Source organism: Rattus norvegicus, chromosome 11 (genome assembly GCF_021556685.1).
Source record: "Rattus norvegicus strain SHRSP/BbbUtx chromosome 11, alternate assembly SHRSP_T2T, whole genome shotgun sequence".
Taxonomy (NCBI): Eukaryota; Metazoa; Chordata; class Mammalia; order Rodentia; family Muridae; genus Rattus; species Rattus norvegicus.
In genome coordinates, this window is record NC_141544.1 from 94,848,511 (window position 1) to 94,863,008 (window position 14,498).

The 14,498-nt window shown below is 41.7% G+C and overlaps 1 protein-coding gene across 16 annotated transcripts in view; it reads left to right on the plus strand.

Moving 5' to 3' along the window:
• The window catches only part of Lamp3 (lysosome associated membrane protein 3), a 70,053-nt gene that overhangs the window by 29,050 nt on the left and 26,505 nt on the right, over positions 1–14,498 (plus strand). For 10 of the 16 annotated variants that reach the window (XM_087576051.1, XM_087576054.1, XM_087576057.1 and 7 more), the window contains one exon: positions 11,410–11,501. In XM_087576051.1, coding sequence (XP_087432177.1) covers positions 11,456–11,501 — 46 coding nt within the window. In that variant the 5' untranslated portion in view covers positions 11,410–11,455. 16 annotated transcript variants of the gene reach the window in all.

Genomic DNA, 14,498 nt, shown 5'->3' on the forward strand with positions numbered 1-14,498 from the left:
AATTCTGCAGTTTTAAAAATATGATTTTTAATGTCGAGTAGAAGACTGGGTTTTAAAGACATGAAGCCTAACCTGGTTACTGATAAGAGTTTATGCCGTGCAGAAGCCAACAGCATTAATTCTTTCTCTCTAGCTTAGATTAGACAAGGTAAGAATCTTGAGAAACTGGTTTTTGAAATACAATAGGACAGGTAGTTAGACAATGACCTTTGTCTCTTAAGGATAAGAGCTAAAATCTATATAAAAATGTAAGGTTCTAGTTATTATTGCCTTGGGACTTAATAACTGCCTCTGCCATATATGGGGCAATCAAATCTATTACATCACAGGTGCTACTCTTTATTGTTGGTATGGCAGCTCTTAAATATCCACCATGAACGGAAATTAACAGAGATAGTCAACAGACATATATGCACACAATTTTTGCATATATTAGTGCCTTATAGGAGTTCATATTTAACATTTTATGTTAGGAATATTTCTGAAGTCTTAAGCCTTCAGGTGAGTAGTAGACATTGTTGGGAATTTATTGAAGATTCTAACCCCCATAGTCCTGCATTGCTGCCTGCCTCAGTCCTTCCTGCAAACCTTTTGGGCTCACCAGTGACACCAGCCATGCTCTTTACCATGGATCACATAGCCATCCTCGGTGAGGACCCAGGTAGGCTAGATTCTCTCTTCCCTAATCCATTCTGGTCTCACCCAAATGCAGCCCAAGCTGCACCAAATGAAATATCCTATTTCAGGCTTGTTCCCCTAGAGGCATTTTAGTGCTCCATCCGTCCCGTGATGGTTCTAGAGAGCAACTGAGAAGCTGGGGCCTTTTTGTTTGTTTGTTTGTTTGTTTGTTTTTAGATTTATTTATGTTTATTTCGTGTGTATGTGTGAGTGCCTACAGGTACGTCTGTACACCACATGCATGCAGTGCTCGAGGAGGCTGGGATAGGGCATTGGTTCAGAGCCGCAGGCAATTGTGAACCACCGTGCCAATTTTGGAGACTAAACCTGGGTCCTCTGGAAGATTAGCCAGTGCTCTTCACCTCTGAGCTATCTCTCCAGTCCCATAGCTTACCCCACCCCCTGCCCCTGGTGCCCCATTTTTTTTTTCTCACAGCAATAGGAAAGGGCTCACCTGAATTCTAATTCCATCCATTTGGACAAGCAGGTGTCACCTCTTTATGCTTAAATTCTTTTATCACTTATTTTACAGGATGGAGTGAATAGTATGCAGCCTTGTAAGGTTAAACATGGAGATGCTCTTAGGCTGGTGCCAAACTCTCTGTTAGCACCTGATCCTTAGCCATAGTTATCCACCGGAAGTCAAGATGAGCCCAGGCCTTAAGCGTGACTTTAGAGAAGCTCCTCTGCCACCAATTGAAATGGTGCACTTTAGTTGACATCCTGGAGTTGAACGTTAGGACTGTGCTTAGTTTAAGGGATAGGGAAAAAAATTCCTGGTTTTAAAAAAGAAAATAGTTCACTCATTTAACGTCTCTGTCACTAGGAAGAGCGGTCCTGGAATCAGCACAATCTACCGTGGTGACATTCTGCCATCTAGTGGGCAGTGAGAGAAAAGGCACAGTTTTGTCTTCAAATTTTAACCAAAAACATTTATTTTGTTAAGGCTACTTTAAATTCACCGACAGATTTATTTGGTAAATTTTACTCGACATGTTTAGTCAGAATTACACGTTATAATTATATGATTGTTAAAACTACCTTCCCTAAACCATGCCGGGTTTATGTGGTGTGAGCAATAGTATTTGTGTGTGAAGGTCTGTGGTTCACTTTTCTCATCCTCTCACTCAACCCCAATTAACAGTCTACTTGGTCAGCCACAGAGCGTGGAATTGCTTTCAAGACTCAGACATTATTGTTTTCGCCAGCTGCTGGCTTCAGGACGGTCATTCTCCACATATCATCGTGAGAATGTCCCTGTCCTTTAAAAGTTTGCTGTTACCAACACAAACAAACAAAAAACAAAACAAAACAAAAACCCCCATAAACCACCAACCATCAACAACAACCTGTCAAGCCTCTCCTCTGCCACATGTGGGGTGTGTGTGTGTGTGTGTGTGTGTGTGTGTGTGTGTGTGTGTGCATGTTTTAGTTTAAAACCATTTGCTACTTTTATAACTGATTTCTTATCCTGAGTACATATGAGGATGAAGCATGGCAAATAAATCTTACCCCAAAATAAGATGCTGACACACTGGAAGGACCAGAGCTGCCCCCAAAGAGCCTTGCTTCAGTTTTCTTGTGGTGATTACTAGCCACAATTGTCACAAGTATTATTTATTGGATTTCTATACTGAACAGGGATCTCATTTTTCTGAATTATAGCTAATCTTACCAGCATTGTAAAGTAGGGATTATCCTGATTTTAGAGTCTTTTTTTTTTTTACAAAGAAAATGCATACTCAAAGAGAGTAAATGACATCTCTATGATCACACAGAGAGTGACTGGCAGCGAGACTCAAACCCAGGTCTGCTGACTTCTAGCACTGAATAGTGGCCTCCCCTCTGCTCACGGTCATGTATCCTGGTGACTGGGAAGAATCCGTCTGAGACTGTGCCTTCGGTGTTGCTAAAGCTTTCATATCCAAGAGAGGGCAGTAGAACCTGTGTCAGTGAAGCCAGGAGAGGACTAAACATGCAGGTGACTTAAGATACAGCAAAGGCAGAGTAGGAAGGAGCAGGGGCAGGACAAGGGAGGGACCGCTGTGCAGGGTCCAGGACCCACTTAGGATCTTTAACCTGATGATCAATAACTGTTATGGGCTAGATGTCTATGTGCTACACCTTTCTCCCTACTTGAACTGCAGGGGTGCTCTCCAAGATTCACAGGCTCTGAGAATTCTGGGTTTTCCAGGAGCCATGGTGAGACCAGGTGACTAGAGTACTGTCTCTGTACCAAAATCACTGGGGAGACTGAGGTCCAGAACATTTGGATGTTGTCATGTCGTGACCTCCCTAGCCCTACACCCTGCATCATGTTTTCAGCTCTATTCTATAGAGTAGAACAGACACTGCGATGGGAAAGAACAGGAGAAGATAGAGGAAATCCTGCCCCATATGTTTTCACTTTAATTTTGTTGACCTTTTTTATGTCTATGCACTAAGTTGGGATAGAAAATGTGCACTTCTCAGTGAAAACCTAGTTCTAGATCAGCTTGGGGTCCTACAGATGTCCCATTTCTCCTCATACTCACAGAGGAGCTGGAAGAGCAGTGGAGGCTCCTGGCCTTCCTTACTGAACCAGTCAGTTCCTTTTACTGTCTCTGTCACAAGTGCTGTAGGCAGAGGGAAGTGGACCCTGAGCCTCAGCAGAGCTTGGATCTGTCTTCTTTATAGGTTCAACATATTTTATTTTTTAGAGTGGACATGGACAAGGTAAGCCTTGGAATAGTTGAGCTAAGTGTCTGACAGCCTCTCTGTTCTTTGCCCCAGGCTTCCCTCTGATGTCTCTACAGAAGGGAGTCAGTAACAGAGAACCAGGCCTCCAGTTTGGGCATCCGTGCCCCCAGGGCTCTGTCTTCTAAACAGTTGGAATTCCTTAGCATTCCTATAATTGCCTGCCAACTCTTCCTTCCTTGGGATGAGAGTCACCAAGGTGGACTTGCACTCTGTCAGCAGGTGACTCTGGTTCCTGGCAGCTCAACATTGTGAACCTTTCTGGATGGTATGGACACCTGAAGACTTTTCAGGAAGACTGTTTTCCTCCATCTTCACTGATGTTCCTGGCACCAGTAGATACCAGTGTAGGACAATCACTTCATTCATGTGGCATTTCCTACAAAGGCAAGCACCCTGATCTAGGTTCCTCTGCTATCATCCCTCACCAATTTCCCAAGTATAGATTGGCTATTTATAGCTATAACAAGATCCCAAAACCCAAGTAACTTAAAGCTACAGCAGATGATCACAGTTTTCTGTGGACAGCTAGGTAGTTCTGGGTGTCTTACTAGGGTCCAGGAAGGCTGCAGGCAAGCATTGCAGATCTCTGGAGCTCCACTTCGTCACATCCTGCAGAGTGGCTGGGATTTGTCTTTCGGTTCCTGGGTTACCTCAGCTCCCACCTAACCCAGAGTGCAGAAAGCACTTTAGATTTTCTTTTAAGATTATTTCTTTCATTTTTGAGATTATAATTTAATTGCATCATTCCTTCTTCTTGTTCCCCCTTCTAAATCCTAAATCCTCCCATATAACGTTCCATACTCTGTTTCAAATTCTTGACCCTGTTTTTAATTAACTGCTATTGCATTATATACATACATACATACATACATATATATATATATATATATATATATATATATATATATAAAACGCAGTCTGTCTGTATACTTGTATATAAACATTCCAGAGCTGACCATTTGGTATTAGATAACCAACTGGTTTGTTCTTCCCTGGAAAAGACTGTTTTCTCCTGCTCCCAGCATTTCTTTTTAAAAATTTTTGTTGTTGTTTTTAATATAATTTGCTTTTCCCCCCTTTTATTGGATATTTTTATTTACATTTCAAATGTTATTCCCTTTCCTGGTTTCCAAGAGATAAGCCCCCTATCTAATCCCCTTCCCCTTCTTCTATAAGGGTGTTCCCCTCCCCATCCATCTCCCCCCCCCCACGTTCTCCTACACTGGGGGTCCAGCCGTGGCAGGACCAAGGGCTTCTCCTTCCGTTGGTATCCAAGGAGGCCATCCTCTGCCACATATGCAGCTGGAGCCATGGGTCAGACCATGTATAGTCTTTGGATGGTAGTTTAGTCCCTGGGAGCTCTGGTTGGTTGGCATTGTTGTTCTTATGGGGCTGCAAGCCTCTTCAGCTCTTTCAATCCTTTCTCTAATTCCTCCAATGGGGATTCCATTCTCAGTTCAATGGTTGGCTGCTAGCATTCGCCTCTGTATTTGACATGCTCAGGAGACAGCTATATCCGGCTCCTGTCAGCATGCACTTCTCGGTGCGGGCAGAAACCTGAAGGGTCCTGCCCCTGACTGCTCCTAAGTCCCTGTGCCCAGAGGGCTCAGATGGCACTAGGTGGTTTCCTCTTGGGTCAGGGATCTGGGCAGTTAGTAGTTGTCTTTCTGAGCTCTAAGAATTGTCTGCACTTCTGAGAGTCCAGCTCTCTCCCTCTGGGATTTAGGTGTAGGGAACTGTGGGACCAATTCAGTTCAGTTCTGGCTGCAGGCAGAAACCAGCAGGTTCTTGATGCTGACTCTAAAATTTTGTTTTATTGGATATTCTATGTATTTACATTTCTAATGTTATCCAGTGTCTTCCTCTCCCACCCCCGTCCCCCTGCTTCTATGAAGATGTTCCTGCTCCTACTAACCCACTCCCACCCACCTACTCCCACTTCAATACCATGATATTCCCTACACTGGGGAAAGCAGCCTTCCCAGGACCAAGGGCTTCTTCTCCTATTGATGCTAGACAATGCCATCCTCTGCTACATATGTGGCTGGAGCCGTGTTTGAGGCCTGCCTGGACTCACCGCATTTCTTTGTTGTCTGTAGCTCTTTATGTAGGGTTGGCACCTCCTCAGTTTTCCTCTATCCACCTCAACACGTGTATTGTTACAATCTGTGTTCAACTTGTCTTAGCAGTCATGTTGGTGAGACGTTATGGGTGTAGCTTCTGACATTACCAGGAGACAGTCTCACAGCACATTCTCTGATCAATCTTTCTGTTGTCTTCTACAAAGTTCCTTGAGCTTTAGGTGCAGTTTTTTAGATGTATCAGTTGGGGCTGGGCTCCACAACTCTACATTCTGGTTTTCTCTATGTCTCCATCTATTGCAAAGAGAAGAGGATGAAAACTATATTCAACTGTGGGTATAAGGACAAATATTTAGAATATACTTAAGTAGTATGTTGCTTTAATAAAGCAGCAGTGGTAGTTTTCCCCCTAAGATCTGTGATTTTAATAACTCTGAGTAGTTGCCTAGCTTTCTGACACCAGACACAATTTCCCTCTTGATGAGTGGGTCTTATGTCCAGTTAGAAAGGTGTTGGTTATTGCCAAGGACTGTGTACCACTATTGCACCCTTAAGGTATTATGTCATGCTGGTTGGTGTGGTTCATAGGCATCAGAGGACTATTGGTTACTTTTGGTAACATTAGTTCTCAGGGAGGAGGTTTTCTAGTTAGTTCCAGTTCAGGGATCTCTGGGCCTTGTGTCTGAACACTATAGAGTCTTCTTTAGGACAGTCAACCGTCCTGGGAGCCCTTCTTGTCTCAGATCAAACAGAGAGAAATGCCATCACACTGAAAGGTTGTGTGGAAGTTAGAGGTAGTGGGGCTGTTTACCTGAGACAACATTGCTTGCTACACTCTGCTGTTGGAAGAGGGACCAACCAACCTCCTCCCACGGGCCCAATTCCTTACTTGGCTCCCCAAGGAAGCTGCTTATGCAGGTATCTTCTCACCATGAAAGCCTGGAGAGTTGGTGAAGAAGCAGAAACTATGGAAAAGGAGAATACTCTGAATGACACTTTCTTCTTGCCTTTCTCATGTCCTTTCTTGTTTCCCCACATTCATCACAGGCCTCTCTCTCCTCAGAATCTGTTCTTCTCTTTTCAGGATTCTCCCCCCATTAACACCTGGCCCAATTAGGAGGCTGACTTTTACGTGTAGCCTAGCTCCACCTTGTTGACAGTGTTGGGTTCTGGTCAGAATAAGGAATCCTGATGGGAAGAAACTCCAGTGACAAACATGGGACCCAGTAGGCCTTGTCTGGGACAAGGCATTCCTCCATTGCTACTATCAGAGTTCACTCTTCTCTGCATATCTCATTTAGTGGATCTTTTGAATAATAGGTGAGAAACCAACAGCTTCAAATCTGTTCCCCTGGAGAGGAGACAAAGTACCAAAGGTGATGAAGGAAAGGATATAGGAAAAATGAGTGTAGAAGAGAGAAAACCTAGATGCTGGATAGTCAGGTTAGTGGATCTCTGACTTTCTTCTTGATGTTTCAGGGCCACCTGCATCACAGAGGAGTGCTTCACGGTGTCTGGCTCTCCCACTCCTGTGTGTGGCAGAGGTAAAGACTGGCGTCCTGGTGTAGGTGGTGTCAGTGAGGGCAGGACATAAGAAACCCTGCCCTTGACTCTGATGGCAGATGGCCACCATCCCTGTCTGGGTGTAGGTTGTTCTTAGGAGAGGGAGGCAGCAGTGTGGTCTTGGCTACAGGCAGTTAAGGTGGAGAATAGATTCTCCATTCTGCTCTGGGAAGAGCAGCCGAGGTTGTACATTCTGAGAAGCTCAGGCAGGGGCCTCTTGGCTGTGAGTTTTGTCATGTGGGGCCAGATAAATCGTTGCTGTATCTGGGCTGTGCAGTGAAGGGTGTTTAGTAGAACTTTTAGCCTCTCCACTAATGCTCCATAACATGTCTCCCCATCTTCCACCTGCTTATAAAGTACGACAATCAAATTGCCTATGTACATTGCCAGATTTCTCTGGGATGGAATGAAAATCAGTTAACTCTCCTGTTTATGCCGAGAACTTGCCCGGGTTGACCTTATGCAGGTCATGTACACTCAATTATAGCTGCTGTGAGTACATGTGTACAACGGTGCTGCCAAGTCTGGCAAATACTGATTCTCTGCAGATGGTGCTCTCTTGGATTCTTCCAACCTCTTTCCCCTCTTCCGCGATGATCCCTGAGCCTTAAGTATGTGTGCATGTCTGACATAGATGTCCCATTAAGAGCTGAGCACTCTGTGGGCTTTCATTTTCTGTAGTTTGACTAGTCTATGTAGTAATTACCATCTACCACAAAAAGAAGTTTCTCTTATGATGATTGAGTGAAGAACTAGTCTTTCAGTATAAAGATAAAAGCTCAGAGGCTGTTTATTACTGTGTCTATGTGGCAGAATGATAATACCAGGCTATTCGCGAGGGCCTACAACTTACTTGGCCATAGATTTTTTAGCCATAACAGGCATGGCTTGAACTACAACCAAAAAGTATTTGGTTACTTGTATAACATCTATCTCGCTATTGCACCAGAGTACATAACTTGTTATTGTTGCTGGCAGTTCACAGTTCACAGTTCACAGGGTTTTGGTAACTTTTCTTCCCAAGTAGTGTGCACCTTCCAACACGGAAATCTAGCTGTTACGAATAAAGATTCTAGATTTTGGCTACCAGCCTAATTTCTCCATGTCCTTGATTTCTGCATTTGATGATGTGGTGCCTTTAGCGATGATTATATCAAGTTCTAGGCAATAGCTTATAATTTTGGTGGGGGCTGTATATGGAACCTCACTGACCAACAGTTTGAAAAGAGGTAATCTGTACCTGGTGCTGGGGTTTTTATTTGATATTCTGTGCTATCTTAGAGAGTGAGAGACTGGGTCTGGCATAGACTTTTGAAATCTCAAAGCATAGATACAGAGAACTACTTCCTCCAACAAAGCCACATCTATTCCAAAAAGCCATACCTTCTAAGTATTCTCAAGTAGTGCTACTCTCTAGTGACTACATATCAATGTATGGGGGCCATTATTATTTAAAACAGCACAAGAGGATTAAGTTCTACATAGAATATTCTCCCTAGCATTGTAATTTTCCTGATCCATAAAATCTCTAGCTTCTACCGTTCATCCATCTTATGAGAAATGCTTGAACAAGCCAATCAAACTTTTGATACCCTTATTTTTTTAGATATTCATTCAGTAGGCTTGATCCAGTTTTATGTTCCTTCCATTATCTCACACATATTCCTCAGACTTCTGCTTAAAAGAATTAGTAAATTTACTAAGCTCTTTAGTGGTATAGCAGCAAACTTCATCATGGACTACAGTTTCTATCTTATTTAGTAAGAGGAACTTGCTTAGCCTTATTGGTCTAGAAGTAACTGTTGGTGGGCATTGAGGGACATCAGTATTGCTACACATGGCGCCTCCTTCAGAAAATGTCTCTCCTAGATTAGAAGAAATGAAGGAATAAGTCCCTGGGTCAATGGTGGGATAGGCAATATTACATGTTAGGGGAAGTGGCAATGAGGACGCACGAACTGTTAAGGGTAGAAAGACTTCTTCCTCAGATGAAGAAAAACTCTTAAGAATCTGAGGGTTCAAAGTCCTCAGCTTCATTAGGCTCCTCTCCCACACATTTCCACCCACACTTGCAGGATCCCAGTCATTACCAATAAGTGTTCTTATTCTACTCTTATTCCACTCTTTGAAGCTGGGAGTGGAATTTTCACAGCCAACCTCATGATGGGAGTTTGGGTTTCATTTTCTGCAACTTGAATTCTATGGCCTCTGGAGAGAAGATGTTCTTTCATGGCATACTTAGAAACCTTTACACTTTTATGCTAATCCAGAGCCAGTTGATGGTTCTCTGTGAGCTTCTGTTTCTTTGTTGCATAGTTTATCCAGAGCTTATAGAAACAACAGCCACTATTTCCCTTATTTTACAACAAATTGTCTAAAGTCACTGAATTTCTTGTCCCTCAGAGTTATCCCTTTAAACATTGTTAACCATAGGCTTCCAGTGCTATCCATGCTACTATGGCACTCTTCAATCTATAGGCATTGCCAAATTGCAGACTTTCAGATACTTAGATACTTTTCTTCCTCAGAATTTTGTTTCCATAAAACCACTCATCTTAATACAAACTATATCAGCTAGGGTTCATGAAAGGGACAGAAATGAGAGAGTGAAAAAATACAGAATTTTAAAGTAGCTTTCAGGCTTTGTAGCCCAACAATGGCTGTCTATAGACAGAAAGATCAATAATCCAATAGTTGTTCAGTTCCAATAGTTGCTCAGATCATGAGTCTGGAGGACTTAACAGTCCTAGACTAGAGTACTAGAGTTCGGGAGAACTAGATAACTGCCTGTCTTCAGCCTTCATGAAATTAGCCTGAGAACAGATTTGTAGAGCATTTTTGTGGTTAATCATTGAGGTGGGGATACTAAATCAATGACACCTCTGGTCAGGTTATATGAAAGAGGAAGCTGAGAAAGCCATGGGAACAAGCCAGTAAGTAGCATTCTCCCATGTTTCTGCTTTCATGTTCCTGCCTTGAGTTTGTGCCAGTTTCCATCAGGGTTGAATTGTGACCTGGGAGCTACCAGCTGAAATTAATCCTTTCCTCTTCTAGTTGCTTTGACCACGGTGTTTATTACAGGAATTGAACCAAACTATGATAATGTATTCTTCTCTCTTTTTTTTTTTTTTTCCGGAGCTGGGGACCGAACCTAGGGCCTTGCGCTTCCTAGGCAAGCACTCTACCACTGAGCTAAATCCCCAACCCCCCCCCCCCCACTTTTTTAAAAGATTTATTTCTTATATTTATATATACTGTGTACACTGTAGCTGTCTTCAGACACACCAGAATGTGTATTCTTCTCAAATGCATAGCTAATCTTTAGTAAGTTGACCCATTGTGTTATGTGTGGGTCATTCCTCTCCACTAACAGATTAACAAGCAAAAGACTCCCTTGCCTTGAAATGTGACTGTATTTGGAGACAGTGTCTTTGAAAAGTAAAATGAGTCTGTAAGCATAGGCATAAGAAGTCGAGAGCAGGACACAGGCATGCACAGTGGATGACCATAGACTCCAGTCTACTAGACTTAGAAGAAATAAGCCTAGTGAGACTGATCTCAGACTTTAGACTATCTGAATTTTAGGAAAGTAAGTTGTCTCATCCATGGTACTTCATTGTAAAATCTAGAAAACTAATACAGTCACAGTCTTGGTCAGAAAAGAAGTCTCAAAAATTGTAAGATTTAAGTTCTAGAATTGTTTTTAATCATAAAGCTAAATTAGAAGTCAATTTAAGATATCAGCAAAATTTCTCTCTCTCTCTCTATATATACAAATTAAATAATACATAAATAGACTGATTAAAATAGAAAAATACATTTACTCCCAAAACTTCTTTAACTCTGCTGTAGCCTCTTGGTTTTTCATAAATATTCTGTAGTATGCACACACACACACACACACACACACACACACACACACACTCCAAAGTGAGGAAACTATGAACATCACACTGGCAAGCCTTGCACAGAGAGTGTTCTAGAACTACTCCACAACTTTGTGCATGAGAAACTGGCTGGCAAGAGTTTACAGAAATGGCCTAAAGCTATTACACAAAGAGGGGATCCCTCTCATAAGAGAAGGAGCTCCCCCAGATCAAAAAATTTCTGTTGCCCTTCACCTTAAACAGCCCCCGCCCACACCTTTACCTCATCCAAACACTCCAGGAAGAGGTAAGTGTTTCCTTTCCCACTATGAATGTCTGTGGTTTCCTCATGGTGCAGCGCAATGCTTAGCTTTATTAGCTACCTCCCACGATATGAGGTCAGTTTCTCTGACACAAGTGGATGAGCTTGATGTTCCTTGGTGTTCTGTGGATCTGCTCTGAAATTGATTCCATTCTTACAGTTCAGAAGACCCAAGCACACAACAGCAGTAACTAACCTCACCTGTCATGCCTGGGCAGACCTCTGCAGTAGCTGTACTCCTGTGTCTGGCTGGTAAGTGAGGTGGCCATTCTTTATCTAGTTCTCTTAAATCTAAATGCACTCGTGTGTCCTGGACCAAAGGTGAGGCAGGGCTGGGTATAGGGCTGTCAATGTGGTTTCTTCTACTACAGGTATGTAGTGTGAGAACATTTCAACTGTGTTATCTTATGTAGGTAGAGCACATCTTCTACTGTTTCCAAGGCCTTTATGGTTTGAGTAGGATTTCTGTGAGTTAGAGTAAGTATCAATCCCAGAAGACATTGCCTATGGCACCCATATAAGTGGGGACGCCGTATCATTTTGAGTTTATAAAAATTCCTTTGGTTTAATAGAACTAGGCCAGGGCTTAGGAATTGGAGCTATCGCTGGTTGCATACTTCATTCTCTGTTTTTCTAAAATGTTGTTTATTTTGTATAAAGAGTGACACGTAAAGATATATCAAAAGTCATCTGACCAGTTACACCATTTCACAAAGATGTAAAGTGAAGCATCAAAAATGCTATTAAAATAGTGCTGTTGAACATCAACTCAGAGAGATAGCCTGGGAAGCCAAGCTTAAAATGACTGTGTAAGTACCTACTCTCACTAGAGTATTCTATACATAAGATAATGAGTTCTACCGGGTTCTTGTTCTATTCTGCTAGCAAGTACACCAGCAAATTTCCAGTTCCTTCTAGAACTACTGAATTGAGCTTGTGAGACGCTGGGCTCTACACTGCACTGCTTACATAAAGTGGAGGACACGGTGGCCTCGGTTGCTGCATGAATGCTGTGGAAGCTGTGTGGTCATGACAGCTGCCTTAATCCAAGTAGTTTTTGTTTGTGCCATGCTTTCAGAATCAATTTCATGCTCTCAGAAGTACAGAAAAGAAATGACTTAATTTGGAAGTGTAGTACAATGGTAGTGTTAGCTTAGCATTGGATCCACTCAGTAGCACTATGGGAAGATCTTCCCACAACTTAATGTTTTAAGCTATAAGAGAAAGTAAAAATTGCTGCCTATGCATACTCTCGTGCCTCTAGAAGCAAAAGTAGGAGCGAAGGTTCTTTACTACAGTAAACACAGGTTTAGCTTATAATCAAACTTTCATTGCTAAGGAAGATGAGGCATCACTTTGAATATTTATGTGTGTGTTTAATACATTAGTAAGTATTTTGTCTCTGGTATTACAATTTCATGTTCTTTTCTAAGTGTTGCACTAAACACACACATTTGTTTATTTATGCGTATTGGCTAGTACTTACACATGAGGGATGAAAATTTTCTTCTGAGATTAGGTGACATCACTTTTTCATTTTTTATTATATTTTCATTATTTAAAACAATTTTAAACTTAAACATGTTTTGATTATATTCCTTCTGTCTTTCAAGACATTCCAGATCCTTTCCCTCTCCCTATCCACACAATTTTAAGTCCTTAAAAATAAATCTAACAAAAACCCAATACAACAACCTCCAATTAAGGAAACAAAGTAAAACCTCACCCAAAGGCCCTAAACAATAAAGAACCAACAACAAAACCCCCACCAAACTGTAGCCAAGTATAAATACACTAAAAAACTGTGGAATGCATATGTTGGTCAATTACTGCTGAACATGAGGACTGTCCTAACATGGTTGAAATACTCAGTGTCACTCATTTGGAGAAAACTGACTTTCCCTTTCCCAGAAGGTATAAGTAACAATACAGTTGTTAACCTTTACCATAGAGGCTAGCTTTTCACAAACAAACAAACAAACAAACAAACAAACAAATAAAAACAAAATATAATTAAAGTAAAAACTGTCACAGTGAAGTTGGACAAGACTAATCAATGAAGAAAAAGAGCAAGAGAAGGCACAAGAATTAAAGACCCACTTGTTCTCATACCCAGAAATTTAATAAGATCACTAAACTGGATCCACGATGTACATGCAAAGGACATGATACAGACTCACGCAGGTCCTATGTATCCTGCTTCGGTCTGTGAGTTCACATGAGCTTTGCTCATGCTGATTTAGAGGGCCTTGTTTGCTTGGTGTCCTCCATTCTCTCTGACTTAAACTCTTTTCACTTCCTCTTCCACAGGGTTCCTTGAGCCCTGAGGGGAGGGATTCGATAGAGACATCCAATTTAGGACTGAATCTTCCAAGCTTCCTCACCCTTTGCACATCATATGGATGTGGGTTTCTGCATTTGTTTTCATCTGCTTCTGGAAGTTTTTCTGATGATGACTGAGCAGGCCAATGATCTATGAGTATATCACAGTGTCACCGGAATCATTTTATTACTACATTTTCTATTTTAGAACAATAGTAATTGCTTCTACTAGGTTTTTGTGCTGACTAATACTTTGTTCTTGGTCACTCAAGCAATGTTCCATCTCATGGAGTGAGCGGTAAGTCAAATAAGATGTTGGTTTATTTATTCCATATTCAAGTTTTGGGCCATCATTTTCCTAGCATGTATTATAGCGTGGGAGGACAGCATTGTTGATCTAAGGATTGTGACTGGGTTGGTGGTTATGTTTCTATTTTAGTTTACTGTGCAGAGTAGTGTGATATACAAATGATGCTGGTCCATAGGGGTGAAAGATCTACGTATGCACTAGTTGGACTTCTGTGTGTTCAGTATGTTATGTTGATTTTATCTCCAGGAATGGGGATTGTTTGGAATTTCCCATTTGCCTTCATATATGTGTTTGATTTTGGAAGTTTTTATTTTCATCTTACCCCTTGGGAATTTTAACTGTCTCTCCCCAAATTCCCTCTCCTCACATGATCTTCCTCTTCCAGCCCTCTCTCAAACCCATCCATCTCACCCATCCAACTATCTATTCTACTTTTCTTCCCAAATAAGATTTATCTGTTATATCTAGTTCCTTGCTCCTTGCTCTGTACCTATCCTTTATGGTTCTGTGGTTTGTAGCTTGGTTATCCCTGACTTAACAACTAATATCTACATATAAGCAAATAATACCACATTTTTCTTTCTGGGCATGGGATACCTCACTCAGGATAATATTTT